Genomic DNA, 25298 nt, shown 5'->3' on the forward strand with positions numbered 1-25298 from the left:
GTGAGTGCCACTAAGTCTGTACATAGAAAAGAGGGACAGGGATAGGAGATGTTGGCCATAAGGAATATTGACTTCTTTTTCTTTTCTTATTATTTCTGACTGAAGGTGAGAGAACGAGTTGCCATGCTATGAATTAAAGCCTAAAAAAGTTTATTTGTCAGTGCACTTATTGATATCATTTAAAACAAATGATTTCTTTGTGTATGTTATGCGAACTGAAAGAATAGAGAATTGAGATGTGAATATTTATTGCTTCTGATAAATTAAAGTGTCCTTGCAGTGAACGGGTCTGTGTGTTGTTCTTCAACAGCTTAATATCTGCCTCCACCATTAAATTGCTCTAAATAATTAATTGTTTATAACATAATAACCTTAATAGAGAAAAAAGACTATGACACATTAAAGATATGGGATATATAGGCTAATAATAATAATAATAATTATTATTATTATATATATATAATTTACTTTTTAGTGGGTACAAAAAAGGAAATGAAAAATAAAATGGTTTATCACAATATTGTCAGCTACTACCAAACTTATTACTAAATTTAGAGGGATTAAAAAGAATACTCAAATTTATAAAACGATGAAATGTATATAAATAACTATGAAATTTATAGAAATAAATATTTCTTTATTTCTTTATTTTATTTATTTATTAAATACATTTAATATTTAAAAAATGACATTCCAAGCTAAATAAAATAACACTACAAAGGGAACCTTTTTTCTTGCATCGTGCTAGAAAATGTTTTTTTCATTAAATTAAATGTATTTAAAATATTTGTGATGAGACTATGTTTACGTGGTGTTATTGCTGATTTAATGCTAGTCGAATAGAGGCTGGTCCCGTTGAATGGGGGCTTATATTGGCGTACGTGCGCACTACTTTCAGGGAGTAAACGTGAGGTACGTGACTGTGTGAAGATTTGAGGTTGTGCTTCGGTCGTGAGAAAAACTAAGATGGCGTCTCGTCAAGAAAGATAGGATGGCTTGAAGAGAGTGATGATGTTGGTCGGGAAATGATTGATAACGACATAATTGATAAAGTTTAAGAGTCTTGGTTATCATCAAAAGAACCTCCGCCATCCATGTTTTGAACCCGTGGATTTGACAGAGCGGAAGTATATGGAGAACTGAGGCTGAAAAAACGGTCAACTTAGCTAGCAGCGTCAACCGAGCACAGCTGGCCAACGTTAGCTAACCACCATCATCACAACAACAGAGGGAGGAGAGCGGCCAGCAGCCCGATCAAACCCCGGGACAGCGAGGTGTCTGCGGGTCAGTTACTGCAATGCATCGGGACACTAAAGTAGTCTAAAGGGGCCAACACATTACTACGTATAGCTTTTCTTCATCCACATACATGTAACGTTATACCAATATGGTTACTAAGTGGTTGTTAGGGTCAATGTGAATATGTAAGCTAGGTTAGGTCGCGTGCGGTTATATCGGCGACTTTTTTCTCAGCCTTCCAGTCGACGTCAGCTAGCTAATGTTAGTTGCCTAAACCCGTGGGAGGCGACGGGACGAAGAAGTGGAGGAGGCCTCGATGCTAACGCTAGCTGGATCTGATAGCTGAACAATAGACACAAATAGACTTTATGTCTGCCTTATCAAACAAATGAATGACACCTAGCTAGCCCACTATATACATTACATATTCTTTTTTTCTTTATTCTCGTGTTGTGGCTGCCGTTGTGAGGTAAGGTTAGTTTTAACACCACTTCTCCCAAGTTCAGCAGCTAGTAGTTAGCCAACAGTTGCCAGCTAACAGTGTGTATTGTTGAATAATGTAAACAAGATGTACATCGACAATTAAATGTCTCAACGAGGCCTTCACAATCGAGTGATTGTGTATTTGTTGTCATGTGGATATCAAAAGCTTATTAATTAATCTAGCCCAGCCCACTTGCGAGTAGTGATGCCTTCATGGCCTTCTATACCTTTGGGTTCATGGCCTCCACGCCATTGTTGTCTGAAGGCCCTTGAAGAATCAGATAGATGTGTTACTTGTCACTTAACTCTCAGAATCAAGTTGTGTTGATTTAATATTATTTTTAACAGGGGGTGCCCCAGGACAAAATTCATAGAATGCTCTTTTATAAAGGCTCTTATGCAAACAAATTACATGAAGCAATGTTCATTGCTCAAGTGCCTGGAAAAGATGTTGCCATCACTTCTGTATTTTAATTATTTTATTTTTACTCTGCTCTGCTACTGGATGGAGCATCACTTAAAACTTTTGCCCTTTTCTTCATTGGGTCTTGTTAATTTAACAGAGCATGGCATTTGTTTTGTTGTGTCTGATGTTGGGGGAGGGGATTTTAACAAGGATCACTTTGGGGACCAAAAAAACTCTATCCTGGGATTATCCATGTCTCTTGTTATTAGCTATTAGGAAAAGCTTTGGGGGAAATGTTGTGCTATAAAACCAGCAGATGAGCTAATTGGCGTATATTTAAAGATGACAATATTACAATGCTGTGCTAAAACAGGAAGTAGTAAGAGAGAGTAAACAAATGCAGTGAAGGTGTATAAAAGGCTTCTTATTTTCTCATGCACTATTCTACTAACTTCCATTGCCTTTGTAAAATGTTTTTAAGTTTACTGTCATTGAGGATAGTTATTGAGATGCATGTGTTATGTAAATGTATTTTCTGAATACTCAATGTTGGCCAGTAGACATTAAATACTTGTCAAAAGTATTAGTTTTACACACCTTCAGCACAGTAAAAAAAATAGTTTTCTTCAAATTAAAAACAAGTAATGAGGCTGTCTTCCTGCCCATTAGTGAGTCAGATAAAGTTAATTAACTTGTTTTGAACTGTCAATCTTCCTGTTGTCAGGGCAATGGAAGGGGAAGAGTTTGTACCTCCTCCGGAGTGTCCAGTATTCGAGCCATCATGGGAAGAGTTTCAGGACCCTATGGGCTACATTGCCAAGATACGACCAATTGCAGAGAAGTCTGGAATCTGCAAAATTCGACCTCCACAAGTAAATATTTTTGTCCTCGGATTGTGTAGAAAGAATGTCATGCTCGCTTTGTTGTATGTGTAACATTTGTGGCATGCACTAGGTTTAAACTGTTTATAAAAATTAATTGAAAGGCACATGGACTCGCTCGTTATAGTTTTGAAGATATGATTGTGTGACAACAAAAATGCAGCATGTTTAATACGAGATAAGATCAAATGACTGGATGTTTGTGTTCTGGCTGAATAAGCTAAATTTATAAGATATTTACACAAGAATAAGCAATAAAAACGACTATATGCATTTTCATCATATACTCACCCAAAACAAGATGTAAACTTCAAATTCAGTTGCATTTATGTTCCATACTCCATATTGGTGTTTGTAACGCTTCATCATCATAGTCATATGCACTATCATACAGTACCAGTCAAAAGTTTGGACACACCTTTTCATTCATTGAGGACAACAAAACTGTGAAAGAACACATATGGAATTGTGTAGTACAAAAAGTTTTGAACAAACCAGAATATTTTTTTTATTTTCGATTTATTGAAGTAGCCACCTTTTGCTTTGATGACAGCTCTGCACATTTCTGGTATTCTGTCAGATTCATGAGGTGTTCACCTGGAATAGTTTTCAATTTACAGATGCACCTTGTCAAAAGTTAATTTGTGGAATTTCTTGCCTTCTTAATGCGTTTGAGAACATTGAAGCAAAAGGCGGCTGCTTGGTAGAATTTAAATTATAAAACATTCTGGTTTTGCACTTTTTTTGTTCACTACATAATTTCAATTGTGGTCTTTCATAGTTTCGATGTCTTCAGTAGTAATCTACAATGGAGATAAATCAAAAAAATAAAATAATTGAATGGGACAGTGTTGTTACAGGAGGTACATTGCAGGATAAAACATTTTAATGAAAGTAAGGCGCTTTTTTGACAGCACAGGCTACTTGAGTAAAACTGCATGTGTGTAAATTAAAGCCTCATCTAAAGTCCTTCAAGTCTCATCTTTAAAGCTTGATGGACATAATCATGCAGTTATACATATTGCAGTTGTTTCACTAAATTCTGGTCACATTACTGACATTGCAGCATTTTTCTGTATAAAGATCTTGTAGGATTATCTTATAGTTACTTTAGAATTCATTGGTGAGGAGACAGGCCTTTAAATGTTAATAGTGTGAACATCACCTGCTCTTGAGTTGGCAACCTTGAATACCGTTCCATGTTAAATCTAGGCCAAGTTCCTTAAACTGAATTAAACCAGTGATAAGCCCAAACTAAGCTCACTATCTCATTAAAGTACCATGCCCATTTTCATTTGTTGTTTTTAGTGAGCTCCTTGAATGACAGAGGTCATCATCAGTGCAGAATTCACACAAGTTGTTGTTTTAGCATTAAGGCTTACATGCATACCTTTGTTCACAAATAGGACTGGCAACCACCATTTTCAGTGGAGCTAGATACCTTCCGCTTCACACCCCGCATCCAGAGGCTTAATGAGTTGGAGGTAAGTTCCTCTTCTTTTTTTTTCTTAAAGCCTTTCATTGTTGACTTGACAGACAATTTAAATATTTGATTGAACTGATCCTAGTAATCATGGTGATCCCTCATGCATCTCATTTTAGGCGGAGACCAGAGTGAAGCTTAATTATTTGGACCGCATCGCCAGGTTTTGGGAGATCCAGGCATCCTCCTTAAAAATCCCACATATTGAACGGCGCATCCTTGATCTTTTCAGTCTGTCAAGGGTAGGTATAAGTAGAATTTCTTGTAAAGTGCATTTTAAAGTTTTTTTTTTTTCGTTTTTGTGACATCTGATTTTCTAAACTTTCTTTTATGTTGCAGATTGTGACAGATGAAGGAGGCTTTGAGATGGTCTGTAAGGAACGGCGGTGGGCTCGTGTGGCCCAGAGGCTTGGCTACCCGCCAGGCAAGAACATTGGTTCTCTGCTGCGCTCGCACTACGAGAGGATCGTCTACCCCTTTGAAATGTTCCAGTCTGGTGCCAGCATGCCGGTATCACACTACACATTTTTGTGTTACATAATGTGGTCTGTTAATAGATAGCATTGAAAATGAGTTCATCTGTGAAGAAAAGCTTAGCTGCAATATGATACATTGGACACTTTAAGTTAGAATCAAAAGACAGTACATTAACTGTATATTTACATGATGTATGTGAACTCCCTCCTAGCAATACAAGCCAAAGCACTATGATGGTGAGGATGTGGATAAAGAGTACAAGCCCCACTCCATCCCCTTGCGACAGTCTGTGCAGCCATCCAAAATAAGCAGCTACGGACGCAGAGCGAACCGCTGCCAGCCTGATGTGAGTGAGAGTTCCTATCTTTACTTGTCATTCAATTAATTTGCATACCCCAGTAAACCTACAATGAACTGTATATTGGTCACTTAAATGTACGTTTAGGATCACATTTCCGTATCCACGTTACCGCCTCAAAATAAATCGGAGATAAATAACATTTTTGTTCATACAGCTGCTTTTTGAGACCACAAACATTGAATGGGCTTGGAGCAGCTGATGTGTCAAAGAAGAATTCATTTCAAAAGTGATCAGTGATTTTGTTTCCCACAGGTCTTAAATCACACATCAGAATACTATCAGCACTAATGATATAATCTGTATTTGTTTCTTAGTAATACAGCCTTGTAATCTTAACATGCATTGAATTTCCACTAATTTACGTGCAAACTACAGTGTGTTTTTATGTTGTAATTAAAATAGATTGCAGATTTTCTTCCAGGACTTTAAATCTCACTATACAGTAAATATATCCTTGCTATTTTATGATCTGGATTAAACAGCAAATGCAGAAGGCTGGCAGCCCGTTATCATGTTTGTTAACACTGCAAAGTTTTTAGAAACATCTAATATTTTGCATCCGCCTGCTGATCAGCCAAATGGATAACAGAGCTTCCATCTTTACAGGCAAACAAAAAGTCAAAACCAACAGTCTACTCAAGTGTTTATTGGATGACAGTCTTCTAGCGTGTACCATGCTGTCATGTTATTAACATTTTCTGTGCTTATCCATGTGACCTTGTGCGTCAGTTACAGCGTAGTGTCTGGAAGAAGTGACAGTGCACTCAGAGCGCATCCCAGCTTGCTTACCCTCCATCCCGCCATGCCGCTGTGCTTAACTCTGCTGTTTTGGCTCTCTGCTCCATGGCTTATTTGGTTTTCTGCTTAGTTTCTTTCACCTCCTTCCATGTCACTGGTAGACACAGAACGCTTTATTTCATATGTCACATTTTGTTCCACAGCCTTTTTTCATTTACATTAATACACCATGCAATTTCTGGATTGGCCAAAATTCAGTTATCTCATGCTTGTTAGATACAATTTAACCTAAGCTTCATTGACTACCCTAACCCTCGCCCCCCCTCCCCCTCCCCCCTCACCCAGGTCATTAATGACCTCCTCATCATACTTTTGAGTATGTAATGCTCTTTGCCAGTGGATTTTTTTCATTTACTCTGCTGGAATACATCTTTTGTTTTGCTTATTAGTTATATATTTAGTAAACAGAAACAAAAGTTTCATAAAAGACTTTTGAATTAAAAAAAAAACCTCAACCAGAGCCAGAGCTACCCCTGTAGTAATGTTAGTGTGATGGCTGAATCACCTGTTAGTTGTTGGCAGCAATTTGTATGCATTTATATTAGTTCTGCTTATATTTTCAAAAAACAGAAAATTATCCAAAATAGTCTTGCAGCATAATGGGCTATCAGACTGCAAACTGAACCAAACTGACCTTAAATGTTGCAGCCTTATCCCAGTCATTTCTAGATATACCCAGAATAAAATTAAAAAAAATTCTGTGTGACTGTGAATGGTCTTCCTTCTGATGTGACCTTCGTCTCATAATGTGTCCCAGTGACAACTAGTGGCTCTGTTCTTTCCAGGCTCTCTCCCTTCCTGTCTCATCTCCTTTTTTCCCCTCTTGTCTTAGTTTATTGTTGCTGTTATTGTCTCCCCTTGCAGGGTCCAGAGGATCTGGCCCCCCATCCTCTCACCACTGGCTCTCAACTCATCTCTGCGGTACTGCCTCTCGAGCATATGAGCTCACCTTCCGCCCCGCTCTCTTCCTGTCCCTTTCCTAGACCACCTCACCCTGGCCAAAGTGTCTATATGTTTATTTTTTCTATCCACTAAAACATTTTCATTAACATGCAATCATACTCCTCAATCCATAATAGGGTCACATGACTGTTGCAGACATAAAACGTGGCATTACAGTTATAGTTGGTTGAAGTTATTAAATCGCCATTATCTTCCATTTCTAGACCAGACAATAAACACAGAGAGGAAGATTTCCCTGGTTGGTTCCTTCTGTTTTTATTTAAGCTGTTTGTTATTCGTTAAACCGCTCTAGGGCTGTTATTTAAAAATCAAAATCAGAGAGCCAACAGTGTTTTGGGGCTTCATCAGTGTGTTTCAGGTATTATAGTACAGATTGAAAGAAAAACGACAACTTACTATTACGCCTGGATTCCACTGGATGCGTAACGGCTGCAGATCCGCTGCGTAATGAGTCCGACGACGCAGGGCCATCCGACAGCCCTCGCAACACTTGCGCAGAGCTTCTATTTTTGTCGGACGACGGAGCACTACGCATAAATTCAGCACAGAGCAGATCGTTCGGGACAGGAAGTCTTGCACAGACACAAAATAAAACACCGGTATATTTTCAAAATAAAATACCTCGGGTTCGCTAACGAGGTCGGCCAGCTCGTTAACAAGCCGGCCGACCTCGTTAGCGCTCGTTAAGACGGAGTCGCTGGATTTGTCTCCAGTCATTAACGAGGAGATGTTGATTATCTTCCAGTTATATCAATTGATTAGGCGTGAATTCGCGAGATCTCGTGCGTCCTCGGGACTCTGCTGTCCGCAACAGCTCCGACACAGACGGATCCGGTGGGTGTTGACGGACTGCGTAGATACGCAGCCGTTGCGGACAGACCCCTGTCGGAGTCGTTACGCATCCAGTGGAATCCAGGCGTTAGGTCTCGAATGTATCTGAATTTGGATCTCTGTGCCAATGTATTGGAGAACTAATGTTTCAAATGTCCTAAATGGAACAATTCACTGTAGCTCTTGAAGAAGCTTTCACTTTATCACCAATTGCTAAACACACTTATTCTCCACTCCTGGACTAGTTGTGGGGCTGATGCACTCTCAAGCTTTCTCCCTCTCACCCATGCTCTTTCTCTGTGGTTGCACTTGGCTTGAAATGCTTTGTCGCTGGGCTGTCTGTGTGCCTTCTGCTGTTTTGCCTCGCTGTCTACACACTACAGCAGCACTCTGTGGCTGCATGGGTTCTCTTTTGAGTGCACTCGCACAAAATAACCTAGTACGTTTAATATAGGGTTTCCCTTGCAGAGCACCATGATCTGATGGACAGTAAAATAATCTTATTACCCCTTTTAAACACTTAATGGTTGTTAGCCTCTAAGTCTCTCTAGGTTTGCTTGTTTGATTGTCCCCCAGCATCAAGCCCTGCTGAACTGCTTTGTTGGCTACTGCTTCCAAACTCAATCCCACTTGTACAGTCCTTTTGATCAACAGAGCTTTGGGTGCCAGGAAAAGAGGCCTACTTTTATGTGTGCAAAAAATAGACAACAATGTATGAGCAGCTGGAGTAAGGTAGCATTCACACTGAATCAGGTGCTGCAGTGATGAACGCAGAGTTGTGTCGGAGTGTCACCCATTTGTGTCTCCATTCAGTTGGACGTCAGGATGCGTTTCTCCAAAAGTTGATTATGTTTTCCCGTTGAAGTCCCCTCCACCACAGCCCAAATCCTCAACCACATTCTAATAAATGAAAGATTTGTTGTTTTCATAGCAGGTGCCTGATTTTCTGTGAATACAGCCTTACATCTGCAAATGCATTGTAGGCAAGATCAAAACAAACTAATTCCATAACCACCTTGAAAGATATCTTTATGCCATTTCATCTGTACAATGAATGGCACCAACAAAGTTGTCACGAAACGCATACTTTCATTTTTTTGTTGCGATACGTGTGGTTCACAGGGCCAAACCTCTCCCAGATTGGGACTAAACCATCAGTATGTAAACACCTAAATGGATATTAAGAGAAGAAGTTTTGAGTTTGAAGCTGTTCTGAATATATAATAACCAGGAATTTTGTTATGTCCTGCTTTTATGTGCTTTTTAGATCAACTGCCTGGTTATTGAAAGTGACGTTAAGACCTTTTGTGTTTCTGTCTACATTGCTGATTACACATTGCTTGTGTGTACTGTTTGCAATCATATATCAGACTGGAGTTCAAAAGTGTTGCACATATAATTTAATGCAAAGAAAGGAAGTCTAAAATGACAAAGCATTGACCAAAACATAAAAAGAAATTACTTTTTAAACAGTTTTTCACCCAATGTCTCCACGCATACAAAAGCTTCTTGCTGAAAGAAAATAAGGTTCACTGCTGTTTTTTATGTCAACAAGATCCTCTTGGGATGAGAGCAGCTCAGAATATGCCTCCAATAATCAAAAGTGAGAAGAGGAAATGTTGAAATGATGACACACGTTATAAGAATGCAGAAGTCCGAGACTAGTCTGAGCGGATCTGAGATTGACTTTTAGATAGTGGGCAAGTCAAGACCACGTCATTTAAAAAGAAAAAGTGTCCTTTCAATATTCTTGATACTTTTGTCTTACTGTTGTTCATAACAAGTCAGACTCCATGAAATGTGATCCAAGCAGGAAACAACTCTGACCAAAAAGCTAACCATATAAGTTTGACATCCTTCCACACAATGTTGCATAAAACCACATGTCTGAAATGAGAACTCTAGCTGGTTAGATGGCAAAAACACAAAACGACGGAAATAACCTTTACCTGCCTCTTGGGTAACAAAAATAAATGTCAATCAAAAAGGAAAAAATACCAAAACTGTTGGTATTCTTCTTGTGCATAGCAATATGTGTATATATTTAAAATGCCTTATACTTTATGACTAAATAAACTTAAGTGCACACTTTGTAATTTCTGCCATTCGGCGTCTCAAAATCAAATCTGGAAAGTTGATAAATTTATGTATGTGAAGTAGCATGGATTCATGGGAGCTGTTAACTTCATTGTTAAACAACCACCTCACTGGCAGAAATAATGTCCATGAGTGAGTTCATGTATTAAACTTTTATTCAGGTTACATTTAGTCACATTTATTCACTTTGTAATGAAATGGGTTCTCGTAACATTAACTAACGTAAGCTTGTTAAGTTATCATTAAATGAGTCAAACTACTCATACAGCTGCTGTAGTTTACATAGCGTGGTGAATTCAAGTCACGCCAAAAATAACTTGAGTGTTGACTGGCTGATACAAGATCCAGTCTTCATAGTAGCAAGCTGGAGCAATATTAAATATATCAATAAATAAGGTTTCTACTTGATTACAGTTGCAAAATGGCATGTAGTTAATGAAAAGGGGATGCTGTGTGGCAGAGAAGTGCCGATTTACTGTTGCAGAGAATATTCTGTGACCTTGTGTGATTTACAATTTTAATTAACACTCTGAAGAATCTGATCTTTCCTGTTTCTCCTTGGAAGTAAGAGCAACTAGAAAGGTTAGCTTGAGGCAGCCTAATCAATCCGACAGTAACTTGTATAACAGACTTCTCTGGGTTTAAAAAATATCGGAAACCTCTGGGAAAGTGTAAGTACTTAACTGAAGGCAATATATAACATAGGTCGTTTTTAGACATTTTAAAAATATTGTTCGTAATACTCTTAGAACATTAACCAAGGATATGATAAATGTCTGACTCATAATTAACAAAACCCTTCTCTAACTGTATGGTTGCAACTGCTGGTGATTGTGTGTTCTGGTGGTGGGTCTTAACGTTAAAGCTTTCACCGTGATCTAGACTAACTTTTCCTTACTTTCTAACCGAGCGTAATCCCTTCTTGTGATGGCATTGCTATGCTCTCATGGTATAACTGTTTGTTCTGCATTTGGCCTAGACCCTTGCTTGGTTCTGTGTGCTTTGCAGAGTAGCCATTGTGTCACTATGTCTTCGTTACCAACATTTACTTTGATCCACAGCCTGAACCCACAGAGGAAGACATCGAGAAGAACCCAGAACTGAAGAAGCTACAGATCTATGGCGCAGGCCCTAAGATGATGGGACTTGGACTCGTGGCCAGGGACAAAGGCATCAGGAAGAAAGGTAAGTGGCCACAACCTCATTTAAACACCTTCTCAGACACACATAAGTAAACCTATTAGTTCTTTGGATCAGTTAACCGTAACACTGAGAAATTTGGAGATTTTGAAGCCACACTGCAACATATTTATTTTATAGCTCGAGAAAGAAGCAAGTTGCAATTATTTGCTCATTCAGATATGTTGTGGGCTTATGCACCCCGTTGCACCAAGTGCGTGCCTTTCTTTAACTTGGGTGCAAAGTCCATACTCAACGATGCATTGAAACAAGATAGTTTAATACAAAAGCTGTGTAGGATAGGGTTCATCTTAGTAGGCCTGTCAGGATAACACATGGACGATATATTTTCTCAAAAAACTATGAAGATAAATTGTCAACGATAGTATCGTTGAGTACATCCTTTTCCACAGCAAAGCATTTTTAAATCTCAAGAATAACTTAACTTCCAGTAACACATTCACTATGCTTTAGCTGGTAGCAGCAGCACTGTGTGTGTGAGCCCCGCCTCCCACAGAGATTAGGCTGAGTGACAGGAGAGGGACAGAAGTAGCACAATGGCGAAAATATTGATGTAAACAACTTATGTAAACAACAATCATCGAGACCAGAAAAATCTATCATGTCCATTATCTTTACCGAATGATAAGTTGATATAGTAATTATCATGATAGGCCTACATCTTAGTTACTCTGGCATAAAGTCCATACCTATCAACATTTTGCAGAAAATCAGGTTTTCACTTCTTTTGGCCAATCACTGAAAAGCACTATTATTGATGCAATTTTTAATACTGTGTTGTCAAATCACACAAGAGAGAAAGAAAACAGATGAGATGACAAGGATGTTCCCTCCAACAAACAAACAAGGGTTTTCATATTTACCATGTTACCACGTGATCCTCCTTATAAAATAAAGTATGTTGTGTTGTCAAGAGTTCTTTTTAATGTAACCTTATTTTGTAGACTGCAACCTGTTTTGTTAGTGTGTACAAAACAAGTCTCTCATGCCCAATTATATTTAAACATTTTGCTACACAAATGCTAACGGCTTAAATTGCTAGAGATAATCACCAAACAACAACCAAAGGGTCAAAGCAATATGATTAGTTGATGGCTATCTACCCCTAATCTCCAGTATAGTTTGCCCCTCAGTGTCATTCAAGTTGACCCACCTTTCAAAAGTTGCACCATGCCAACTGCTACAAAGGACTAGGTGTAAGTTGTAACTTATGGCTACGCAAGAACTTTTTCAGCTGGTGCAAGCCTCTAAATGTTTGCAGTGCAGAAACTCTGACCTAAATTAGAAATTACGATTACATTGCTACATTTAAGCTTGTGCACAGCTGGTGCAACCCAGTGCTGCACTGTAAAAAGTTGACTCTGTAATAACAGACTTCCTCTGATTCTGAACACTCCCTGCTCTTTTTTTTTTTTTAGATGAACTGCCTCAAACTGTTACTGTCAAGGAGAGCGTATCTCCTGCTCCTGGTGATACTTCAGTCAAAGCGGAGCCACTGGAGCCTCAAGAGAGCCAGAGTGACGGCAGTACATCTGTCCCTGAACCACCTCCTCCTACCATCACAGTTAAGACAGAAACAAAGAAAGAAGAACCAGAGGAAGAGAATGGGAAACGGAAAGGAAAAGTCGAAGAGGACGATGGTACAGATGGACCTTGTACCAAAATGACCATGAGGCTCAGACGCAACCTCAGCAACCCACAATGTGTAAGTAGACCAAAGTACACACCCAGGTGGCAATCAATGTTGAGATCAACACAACAAAATTTAATATCAAACCACCATGAGGAATATGATGATTGTAAAGGGCCTGTACACATTAAACTGTGCTCTATTACTTACCATTCTAATGTGAAAGTAGAGGAATTTGTCTTTGTCAGTATAGTTGCCAATTTTTTTCCCCCAAAATCTGATGTTTAGTTAAATTTTACATGCTCAGTACTTCATGGAACATTGTGGTTGTCTGCTCCAGTTCAATGTCAGCCACACTCTTCTGCTTCAAAGTCAGAGAGTAAACATACTGCTCACTTTTTCAAAGGTGGACTCTTTTGTGTGTCGGATGTGTGGTCGCGGAGATGATGATGAAAAACTTTTGCTGTGTGATGGCTGCGATGATAACTACCACACCTACTGTTTACTACCCCCACTCACTGATCCACCCAAAGGCAACTGGCGATGCCCTAAATGTGTAGCAGAGGTAAGTAAAATGTTTGAAAGCAGCTGATTTGTGTCTGTAATACTCATGAAATGTTTTCTTGGGTTTCTTTTAACCCACAAGACTAATCTTTTTTTTTTTTTTTTTTTTTTTTCCTCAATTTTTGTAGGAGTGCAAGAAACCTGCAGAAGCTTTTGGTTTTGAACAGGCTACACGAGAATACACTCTGCAGAGTTTTGGGGAAATGGCAGATGCCTTCAAAGCAGATTACTTCAACATGCCTGTCCATGTAAGTGCACCAACACAAGACATCACCTATTCATTATGAAGCACAGCTCTCCCCTGACTGGTGATAATGTGAGAGACTAATCTGTGTGTGTGCGTGTGCGTGTGCGTGTGTGTGTGTGCGCGTGCGCGTGTGCGTGTGTGTAGATGGTTCCTACTGAGCTTGTGGAGAGAGAGTTCTGGAGGTTAGTCAGTAGTATCGAGGAAGATGTGGTTGTTGAGTACGGAGCGGACATACACTCCAAAGAGTTTGGCAGCGGCTTCCCGATGAACAATGGCAAGAGGAAGCTCACAAAGGAAGAAGAGGTATTCACATTATTGCTTTCTTTTGTAACCTCAACAGTTTTTTCTTTTTAGAAATCTTTCTTGAATTGTCAAGGTTAAAGTGAGTGCTTGATATTTCATGTTGAAATATTTCAATTTAATTTGAATTCTATTTCTAGTAGATTGTATTTTGCATTTTGAAAAAAATATTTTGAATGAGTCTTAGAGAGGAACAGATGAACTCAATTTACAAGCGGGAATTAATCCAAAACCCTCCTCTCTATGGTGCTTAAGAGGCAGGTTAACTTCTGAGAGCTGCGTTTTCAGACTCTTCAGGCACACACCCAATGAGCAAAATAACGAGAGAGATCCAGTGCTCAGCATAAGACTCTTGTTCAGCGATTTGACCTAATATCACAAAGCCCACGCCCGAGCCGAAGAACAAGTCATTCACAAGTACAAAGCCACACCGAGCAGTGAAGACACAGACTGACTAATTTTGCTTGCGTTTAAATGATTGTGGCATGGAACAGAGTTGTTCATTTATTTGACTTATAAAGATTAGAGACCCTGCAGAACATGGCAAACTCGCCGCTTGCACACATCTCCAAATGTGAGCTGAGGTGATCCAAAGAACCTGTCTTCTCATTGCTACTGACTGTAACCATTTCAATATGAATTCACTGTACTAACAAATCCTTTATCAGTTTAGTGTTGTTATTGACAATAACACGTGTTTGCATTAACAGAAACTTAGCTTTCCTGTTTTGATTACAGTGCTAAAAGAAGATTAGAGAACAGTGAGTTTGCTGTCTGGTTTCTATGTAGATCAGTTGGCGCATGGTTGTGTAAAAATGCTGAAAATCACAAAATGCCTCAATAATTTGAAAAATGACAAATTATTTTCAGCCTAAATCTGCTAAAAGAAATGAATCAGGATTTTTTTTTTTTGTGACGTGATCAAATCATATGTCAAGCAATCAGTCTGGATGACAAGTAGAAATGGATTCAGAATCGATAAAATCTGAACAAACCCAACCTCAGAATGGTGTTGGGTGACATATTTATGCAAAAATTGTTTTTATAAAGGACTCACAGAAATGATCCTGTAGTTTATAGTGTACCTGTAACCAGGGTATTTCCAAACCTTTTCAGAGTCATCATCCAGCTTATTTTCAGTGTACTCTGTTTTCTTTTGTTAGGAATACGCCCGCAGTGGCTGGAACTTGAATGTGATGCCGGTGTTGGAGCAGTCACTCCTCTGCCACATTAATGGAGACATCTCTGGGATGAAGGTGCCCTGGCTTTATGTAGGCATGGTGTTCTCCGCTTTCTGCTGGCACATTGAGGATCACTGGAGCTACTCCATCAACTACCTGCACTGGTATTGTAGTCATAAGCTTAAACAATTGCAGCTTTTCACATAGTAACTTTCACTTAATATCATGTGAAATTATACTTTGAGGGAAGGACTATAACTTTCACCCTCTGTTCTTCACTTCTCTCCTCTAGGGGTGAACCCAAGACTTGGTATGGAGTTCCCTCTGTGGCAGCTGAGCGACTTGAGGAGGTTATGAAGAAGCTGACGCCAGAGCTGTTTGAGTTTCAGCCTGACCTCCTGCACCAGCTGGTCACCATCATGAATCCAAATATCCTCATGTCTCACGGTGTACCGGTCAGTCTCGCTTAAACACACATGCACACAGCAGAAATACGGTTTGTTTAAATAATATCTTTGATTAACTTCTGTGTTTCCTTAATGGCAGGTTGTACGCACCAATCAGTGTGCTGGTGAGTTTGTCATCACCTTCCCCAGAGCCTACCACAGTGGCTTTAATCAGGGATATAACTTTGCTGAAGCTGTTAACTTCTGCACTGCAGACTGGGTAAGTCTATTTGCACAGTCTGTCTCAAGTTGTCATTTCACATTGTTACCAAATGTGCATCATTAACATCACCCTTCTCTCTCCCTCTCAGTTGCCTGCAGGCCGTTCCTGTATTGAGCACTACCGCCGTCTAAGAAGGTATTGTGTGTTTTCCCACGAGGAGCTCACCTGTAAAATGGCGGCCAGCCCAGAGAAACTAGACCTTAACCTGGCTGCAGCTACACACCGGGAAATGTTTATCATTGTTCAAGAGGAGAGGAAGCTGCGAAAGGGTCTGATGGAAAGGGTGAGAAAAGGAAACAGAACTTTCTTTGTCCATTTATTATTCTATTATGTGTAAGCAAATCATAGTTTAATTAGGTAGCATGCTTAATATGTCTGATATTATGTTTATCTGAATATCTAATCAACTCTGTGTGTTGTACGTGCAGGGCATTACTGAAGCAGAACGTGAGGCATTTGAGCTGCTGCCTGACGATGAGAGACAGTGTGATAAATGTAAGACCACATGCTTCCTTTCTGCTCTGGCCTGCTCAAACTGCCCTGAGCATCTGGTGTGTCTCTATCACACTCAGGATCTGTGCAACTGCCCCACTGAAAAACTCTACCTCAGGTATTTATCTGTTGTAGCTGTGAGTCTGTGTATTCTTTGTATTGAGCTGTGATGTACGTAGGGACACATATATTCACTAATATGTTCAATAGAATATAAGTGTACAGCCAAAATACTCTCTACAAAAAGAATTTCACAACTAACAGTGCTAGGAAACAGCCTGTGCAGTTAATTTAATTACCACACTAGCACCCGTGCAATGCAGCTTTGTGGTGCTTGTGTGAGAGACAGCTGCTTGTTTGTGTGAAGTGCACATGCCCTATGTGTGCTTGTTTGTGTGATTGAAGGCTACTTGGTAGTCCATCATGCAGCAGCCAGAGACGTGATCCATGACCAGATTATCATAGTTTATAAAAATGCAGCACAGTGTCAGCGAAGATAGACATTTCATACACGAGATGCATGTAATGCCGACTGGCTGATGTTTATTCAAGCTGCACTGAACCAATTCGTGTGAGTCAGCTCTCACTCTGTCACTGTTGGTAGAGAATTCAGTCTGCAGTATATATAGGGTTGGCTATGGTTTACATTTGACAACTAATACTGGTACCTGGAATTCTGTACTGGTACTTTACTCTTTCTGTAATAATAAGAATGTAATGTCAGCCTGCCATGATCAGAGAGTTTATGCATCGCATCTACTATCTAAACTGCAGGACATGAGTAAAACATTCATATGTATGAGGCTTCCTGTAATTTGTTGTTGTTTATATGTTTATCATATGTTACCCCTTCACTTTACAGATACAGATATACTCTGGATGAGCTGTTAGCCATGTTACATCGATTAAAGGTTCGCTCTGAGTCCTTTGATTCCTGGGCCAACAGAGTGAAAGAAGCACTTGAGCAGGAAGAAGGAAACAAGATAGGTGGGAAATCAACAAAAATGTTTCCCTTAAGCTTGGTTTCGACAGAAATTTATCATCTTAAGAGAAATTGCAAGACCAAATGGTTTTTGAATTTCAGGAATCAATGACCTGGAGTTGCTTAAGACGGAAGCAGCGGAAAAAAAGTTTCCTGACAACGAACTTCTGCGGAAACTCAACACTGTTCTTAAGGACATAGAACGTTGCCAGAAGAAAAGTGCTGAACTGCTCAGTAACTCAGAGACCAGGTAAGATAAATGACACTCTTAATGTTTACACTAACTGCTGAGTTACACACACTGACATATTGATGTCTTTTAGTGAAAGTAAGATGACTTTGGCAGAGCTGAAATCCTTGGTAGAGACAATGCAGAACCTGCCCTGTGTGATCAACCAGCTGCAGGAAGTGCAGGTAAGAAGTTAGCTGGTATTTCTGTCAGATTTGATCTTTCCATGATTTATAAATATGTTAAAATTGTCTCAGGTTTTAAGTGTTTAGTGCACTTGTGATTTCTCTCTTTACTGTCTGATTTTCAAGGCGGTTCTGCTGACAGTGGAGGATTTCCAGAAGCAGGCTCAAGCACTCGCCAATGACCGGGACTGGAGGAGAGACTCCCCACCACCGGAGCAGTTGCAGACTCTGTTGGACCAGGGGGCCAAGCTGCTTGTTGTGGTGCCGGAGTGTGATGTTCTCCGTGGCCTAAAGGAGCAGGGCCTTTGGCTGACAGAGGTGAGGCGGACTCTGGGCACAGAAGGAGGGGAGAGGCAGGAGGTGATGTTGGATGTTTTGAGGAACCTGATGGAAGCAGGCTGCAACGTGCCCCAGAGTGTGTCTGTGGAGACGGCCATGGCGGAGCTTCAGGAGCTGCTCACAATTGCAGAGCGTTGGGAGGAGAAAGCACAGATCTGCCTCGAGCAAAGGTTAGACTTCAGCGAAAACCATAAATGTTCCTCTGTGCTTCAGATGCCACAGGGGTTGTCGTCACTTTACAACGGCATAAACCAGTTGTAAAGACTTCAACATTTCTTTGTCATGGTTTTTGCTTCCAGGCAAAAACACCCTCTCTCTACTTTGGAGGCAATAGTAAATGAGGCCCAGCTTATTCCAGTCAAGCTACCCAACATTCTGGCTCTACAGAGCTGTCTCACTCGGGCAAGGGCCTGGGTAACAGACCTAGAGGAAATCCAGGTAAAAACATTTTAATCAACCCCCTTTGTAATGGTATGCTTTTGTAATTAAATTGAGAAACCCAAATTGCAAATTATGCTATACCTCATTTTGTTACATTATTATTCACTGTTTTCTTTGTTGTAGAATGGGGAGCATTACCCATGCCTGGATGACCTAGAAGGCCTGGTGGCTATTGGAAGGGACTTGCCAGTCTTCATGGAAGAGTTAAGACAGCTGGAACTGCAGGTAGCCAGCGCTCACTCCTGGAGGGACAAGGCGACCAAAACGTTTCTGAAGAAGAGCAGTCAGCACAGTCTGCTAGAGGTGAGCAACTCAAAATAAATGGCAAAAATTATTTAAAATTGTAGTATAATATGTAACATTACTACATTAAAATGGCTGAAAATGAGAAGACCTATGCTATCAGTTTTAATAAGTTGTGTACTTGCATCACCCAAAATATTTACAACAATGTTGAAACCTGGAAATCCTTAACTTTACTCAAGGAAAAGGTCTGTGTCATGTAGTTGCTGTAGTTGTCATGAATTGACTGTAATCCAGTTTTAAGACACATTTTTACAATATACTTTCTAGATCTTGGTCTTTTTTCTAACTACAGACTTTAACAGGGGATCCCACATCTGGATCTTTAGTTATCTGAGAAAAAAGCAGAGCAATTGTAAATGGCAGCTGATAAACACAGAAGGAATCTCAAACCAGGAGAAACTGACTGCAATGATGACAGCATTTCTCCATCTTTTGTTTTTGTTTTGATTGAGAGAAGCCTTGCAGCAGAAATGTACATAATGCTAAGTTTAAAGAGATTTAATGTCAATATTAAACAACAAGATATGTTATTTGTATGTTTATATCAGTACAGCTTTCTACTTTAGGATCCAGGCTCTTGATAAGGCAGCCTTCATGACAGCATGCAATAAACGCCAGTTTTGCCCTGCAGGTATTATGTCCGTGTGCAAAACGAAGAGAGAGGCGAGATGAGATGGAGCTGCTGGATGAGCCTTTGGATGATTCGGATACCAACACTCTGGGCCTCTCTGCTCAAGACCTGAGGGACCCTGCAGCTATTGTGAGTTAATCAAGCATGCCATTTTCTTTTTAATCTCTGTCTTTTTAGATAAATACTAGTTCTGTATGTGAACTTGATTTGTGTCTCTAGGTGATGGCATTCAAAGAAGGAGAGCACCAGGAGAAGGAAGCACTACTGAGGTTACAGAAATTGAACATGTGTAAATCTGGACTTAACGCTGCGAGTTGCAAGGAGGACAAGGAGAACGGGAGGTGGGACGACGCCATGGAGACGGACACATCCAGCCACTCTGAGAACTCTGTAAAAGAGAACGGTAACAGTAATCACACCTGCACCACGCCTACTCAGTCAGTGTGTGTGTGCGCCGCTCAGCCTCGTGCCCCACAACTCCGCTGTCATCTTTGTAAGGATTGGTTCCACGGGGGCTGCGTTCCTTTCCCCTCCCTGCTCCCCTCCTCTGGACCACCAGGGAACCCCCTCTGCTGGTGGGACTGGGACTCGCGCTTCTTGTGTCCGCGATGCCAGCGGTCACGACGGCCACGCCTGGAGACTATCCTGGCATTACTCGTTGCCCTGCAGAGGCTGCCAGTGCGTCTGCCTGAAGGAGAAGCGCTTCAGTGTCTCACAGAGAGGGCCATCACCTGGCAGGGCCGAGCCAAGGAGGCACTGGACACGCCGGAGCTGCAGCAGGCACTTGAGAGGCTGCAGGAACTCAAAGAGACTCTCCATTGTGACACAGCGAAAGAGAAAGACATGGGAAAGGAGACAGAAGGGAGCTCAGTTATTGTTTTGTCAGACTCCGAGGGAGGGGACGGAGAGGAGGGAGTCATTGATCTAACAGCTGATTCACCGACAAAGAAAACCAAGGAAAGCAATGGCACTCAGGTGACTCTCTTTGTTTTAATCTTTAATCAAATATAGGCCGTTAACTGTCAACTGTACAACTGATATTATTAGATTTTATTTTGTCTTCTGGCCGTTGAATAAAAAATTGATCCTTCGTTAAGTCGCGACCTAGAACGGCTCATGTCTAGTTCGACATTAACAATCAAAACTAGCTGCAGGAGACATGCCAAGCTTTCTGTCTAACGCTAGATGGTAACGTTTACCTCTCGATTTTAAATGGATAATGTTGGGCTGTAGTCACCTTGACTACACAACTCACTCTGTTGCTGTTATAGCTGACCAGGAATCTGAAGGCGGGTCTTCCAGCTCCGCAGTTTCATTTGTGCTTACCATAGTGATTGAATCACATGCTAGCTTGTTTGATTACCTCAGCATGTTACTAACAGTGTAGCTAAACCGCTAAAAGATTACAATGCTACAAGGAGTTACAACTAAACATTGGCTTAAAATAAAACAATACATTGACTTACTCTGCTGTGCAAGAATATTGTTGTACCTGCATATGTTGTACTTCATATGAACTATGAAGACGTGGGGTGGCTGACCCTTAATTTTATTGTCTTCTTCATTCACAATTCTTTGATGACAACATTTTTTTTAATGTATAATGGAAAGGCATATTGTTGTATTTTCTGTCTACAAATCTCTGATATTTCAGAATTATTTCAGAAATTTGCCTTCATTTCTTTTGGAATATTTCTCACATTGTTGAAAAATGCCATATTGACATGCCATAGAAAAGGGTTTGTTGATAATCTAATAATTTTATTGCTACTCAAGACTCTGTTATACTGTATCCAACATGCCTGTTTAATAAAATGCTTGTTTTCCCACAGGCTGGATGTGAAAACGGCATCAGCAAGAAGTCAAATGTGACAGGTAAGATGGTATTGATTTAAAAATTTGAGTTGAGCTGTGTAACATGTCACACAGACACTAGTACTCAACATTTTCCTTCTGCTCACGTTTCAGGTGTGGGGTCTCTGCTGGCCCTGTTGCCTTTGCTAAAAGGCCAGGTAGTTGAGCTTTTACCAGCCACCAGGGTCCAGCTGGAGGAGCTGCAGCTGGAAGGAGATCTGCTTGAGGTGTCCTTGGACCAGACGCTCCTCATCCACAGAGTCTTGCAAGCTGCCTCTGTTCCACCCAGAGAAACACTGCGCACGCTCATACAGGTCAGAAATAAAAAAACATTAATTAGTTTGCGCAGGCAAGACATTAAAAAGACAGACACAACATTAGACACCCTAAAATCAAAAAAATACTTGCAAACCAGTACCCCAAAATTAATATCCACAATTATCAACACACAGTCAATACACATGTATACAAAGAAAAAAGTAATGGCTTGACAAAATGTGCAACTTCTGGAAGTGTTTATCAACGCGTAACAGTGCCGTGCGTCCATGCTTAATTGCAGATGCCCTGAGTTTTCCTATAACCACATTTTTCAAAGTTTGAAATCTGCTATGTTTAATCCCATGTTTATTTTCTATCTTTCTTTGCTGATGCATTTTTGGCACATTGCCATCATTTGCAAAGGAAATGGCTTTAGTAAATAAAATATGATTTACAAACATGTGACCTCAACATTCCCCGAAGCGTCTGCTCCACTGAAAGGATTTTTTTTCGCCCTGGAGGCCGCTTGATGAAAACAAGCATTAATTTTCTTGAACTTAAAAAATGTGATTCTTTTAAATAGGAAACCAAACTAGTTCCCCTACTTCCATTATGATTTAATTGATGAATTCCAGGTTAAATTGCATAATCTTCCCATACTCTGTTTTTCACTTAAATAAATAGAATGTCGTTTTATGATCAGATTATGCCCTTTTTGCTTTTTTTGAATGGTTATCATTTCAGTGCTGTTTCTAATTCTCCTCGATTGAATCAAGAATAGAAATCTGACTGAGTCATCTACAGGGTTTTCTTTAAGGAAGAAACATGGAAATTATTATTTCTTGTATTATTTTTTTAGTTAGGTCTGTCGGCTTCAATTGTTTCTCCTCTCTGATATTCTCGTCCTCTCCCTCCCTCTCAGATTGAGCATGAAGAGCAGAGACGAACCAGCCGTGGACGAGCCAAGGAATCCAAAAGGAAGAGAAAAGGCCACAGAGGTGGCAGTGGGGAAGGGGCAGGAGAAGGGTCACTGGATGCCTCAGAGTCAAAGAAAACCTGTCCCGTCAGCCACAGGCCCTCCCCTCAGTTACCTGTCCAGACCAGTCCAGAGGTAACAGGCCCTTTATCTTGCTTTTTAAAATAGTTTTAATTCAAATATATGCTTACAGAGAAGTGCCAGGGCTTGTTTTGCTCCTGCTTTACTCACTGTGGCGTTGCTTCTCACTGCATTAGACAAGTCCTAAAGAAACTGCATATTTATAGTAGGAAGGAAAACTCAATTTTTCTCCGTTTATTAAGAGTCCCCACAGTTGTTACAACTGAAACAAATGGGGGGCTTCACATGTTATAAATATTGAACTATTCATTTTTTATTAAAAAATTTTCTCTGCTCAGTGTAAGCAGATGACAGTTCAGGTTTGGAGGATTTTTTTGACTTCATGACTGTTCTCAGCTGAGTCATTCATGTCTCCTAGTTTGCTGAGGAGTGCAGGATCTGGTTAGTGCAAGCGGTTTATTTTTGGCAGTATTTTAAATGAGACATCATTAGAGATACCATTATTTTAGGCTTGGATTTGATTATTTTAACTGAGACAAGAATTTGTCACACACGATCCGTTCAAGGACTGTGGGACATTGAAGATCTTGTGATAATTCCTGTTTTGACAGGATTTTTTTTTTTTTTTTAAGTAAAAAATGCTTTCATTTTGGCTATTTTTAGTATTCAAATGACTTTATTCGAGATTAACATTTTTGCTTTCTTTCTTTGACAGATTTTGTGATATAGTCATCGCTGGAGCTATTTAAACGGATTCGTCTGAGGTTTTGAAGGGACAGAGCATTCTGTGCCAGAAGACAGTGTCAAGTTTTAGAACGATGCAGGACATCCCGACCCCCGTACCCCCTACGTCCCTTCTCATCCCTCATTCACACATTCAGACACTAACAGAGCAATGACTCTTCTTCTACACTCCACCGTCTCATCCTAAACTCAGCCATATCTCATCCGTTATGATTTTCTTTTTCAGACTCGTTGTCTTACCCAAACTTTATTCTCCACCTTCCCTGGACCCATTTTCCCTGTGAACATATTAAGACTGTGTTGGACCGACGTGGGACTTACCGCAATAGGAGTGTCTTTGGTCTAGAGTTGTCTCTGAGGTCAGTCAGTATGCTACGTTATTCCAACTGTATTACGTGTTAGTTGAGCTGAAGCCCGTCTCAGCGCCGGCAGTTGCAGTTTCACTTCACTTGAGCGCGCTCGTTGAAGTTGGATAAGCTATGGGGTTTATTTAGACAGTTCTGTTTGGGCGTGGATCCTGAAGCTGAGGTACAGCAGAAGGTTTTGACTGCTGATCTTAGACACCGTGGTTACACTTGTATTTTTTTAGTTGTATTGAATCTTGTGTTTGATGCTGTTTGGAGGGGACATGCATTTTGAATAAACTGAGTAAATTTTGGGAAGTGTTAAAAACAGGCATTAATGTTTTTGGTGCTACTTTCCCAAAATGGATATCTGTACCTCTTGGCTTTGACTTTTCTCCTCCTTCCCCTCCCCTCTATGCCTTTTTATTTTTTTCTTTATTTTTTTTTTTAAACGCCCATCCTTTTGACTCCATATTTTATTCCTTTCAATTTTACCTCTTTTTCTCCCTCCCTCATTCTCTCTCTTTACAAATTAAGGTAACTTCACTGTAACTCACTTTGTCACAAATTATTTTGTTTCCTGGGTTCAAATATTATTATTATTATTATTATTATTATTGATATTGCAGACACACAGTTGTCGTGAGTTTGTGTATAAAACTTTTCATTTTAATGTTGCCTTTGTTTCTTTTCACTCTTGTTAGTAAAATAAAGGTTTAGAATTGTTTAGGATATGCTGACTCGTTATTTTCTCATATTTAAAGGATTTAGGCCACTGTCAAGCAAATTAAAAATGTGGAACGTGTGCTTCTTGCTCACTTCCCTACTATGAAAGCAAAGAGGCGAACCTTTGCATCACATAGCATTTGGCTCAGGTGAACTTTGACCGCCTTGGTCAATCAGCCTTCAGGCATGTGTGACTGAGTCCATAAGTCATGGTTGCTCAAAGTGCAGCTGCAAGTCAATGGAGGCCCTCAGGAACATTTTGCCCCCACCCCCCTCAACGTCACATAACGCACATGCATTATATTTTAATTTTCTGCTGTCCATTTAAAAACTTCAATGGCTTAAATAGCTTACATCTAATACAGCCCTAAAGCAAAAGGAATTGGGGTTGTATGTAAATTGTAAACATAAACAGAATGCATAAAAATTAAATATATTTTCTTTGTACAGTTTTCAAATGGGAAATAATCACATTCTGTTATTATAACATTTAAGTCGTTGGACGATGGTGTCAGCGCAAGTCATCCAAACAGATCAAATCATATGGACACAACTCACTACAGGGCTGCCAACTCCAGCATCCATAACGTTTACAGTCGATTAATCGATGCATGCATACATGGGCAAAGTAAGGTACAGTACTATGCACAACCCTGTTTCGAAAGCGGACGCTTTTATTTTGAAAGGACAAAAAAAGCGTCTTCCTGCCAATCGTAAAAAACTAACATTAACTCATTGAGGTGATACCATAAACTATATGATACTGTAAGGATAACGTCAAGGAGGTCAGTGTTTTATGTTTTAGCCCCCAAAGAGGCATGAGGTTAGTTTTCACAGTAATCTTGCCTATTTAAATGTTTTTTTTGTGTTTAAATAAGTATTGGATCAAATTAAACATAG

The 25298-nt window shown here is 40.0% G+C and overlaps 1 protein-coding gene across 3 annotated transcripts; it reads left to right on the forward strand.

Annotated features, from left to right (window-relative positions):
• The first annotated feature begins 940 nt into the window (after positions 1–940).
• Positions 941–24404, forward strand: kdm5c (lysine demethylase 5C). 3 transcript variants are annotated; one of them, XM_059332766.1, is made up of 29 exons: positions 941–1284; positions 2853–3000; positions 4416–4493; positions 4612–4734; positions 4832–5002; positions 5181–5315; positions 6993–7049; positions 11081–11204; positions 12638–12924; positions 13256–13414; positions 13542–13661; positions 13805–13963; positions 15124–15305; positions 15434–15596; positions 15688–15807; positions 15899–16093; positions 16239–16420; positions 17165–17289; positions 17387–17534; positions 17608–17698; positions 17825–18207; positions 18337–18475; positions 18602–18781; positions 19416–19544; positions 19635–20390; positions 21248–21290; positions 21384–21583; positions 22450–22638; positions 23300–24404. In XM_059332766.1, the coding sequence occupies exons 2-29, from the start codon at positions 2857–2859 to the stop codon at positions 23306–23308; spliced, it is 4791 nt and encodes a 1596-aa protein (XP_059188749.1). In that variant the 5' UTR covers positions 941–1284; positions 2853–2856; the 3' UTR covers positions 23309–24404. The 3 variants fall into 3 exon arrangements, with proteins under 3 accessions (XP_059188749.1, XP_059188751.1, XP_059188750.1); XM_059332767.1 differs by lacking the exon at positions 941–1284 and adding an exon at positions 1399–1708; XM_059332768.1 differs by lacking the exon at positions 6993–7049.
• The last annotated feature ends 894 nt before the right edge of the window (positions 24405–25298 follow it).

The sequence above is a fragment of the Centropristis striata genome, chromosome 5 (genome assembly GCF_030273125.1).
Source record: "Centropristis striata isolate RG_2023a ecotype Rhode Island chromosome 5, C.striata_1.0, whole genome shotgun sequence".
In the NCBI taxonomy this organism is placed as follows: domain Eukaryota; kingdom Metazoa; phylum Chordata; class Actinopteri; order Perciformes; family Serranidae; genus Centropristis; species Centropristis striata.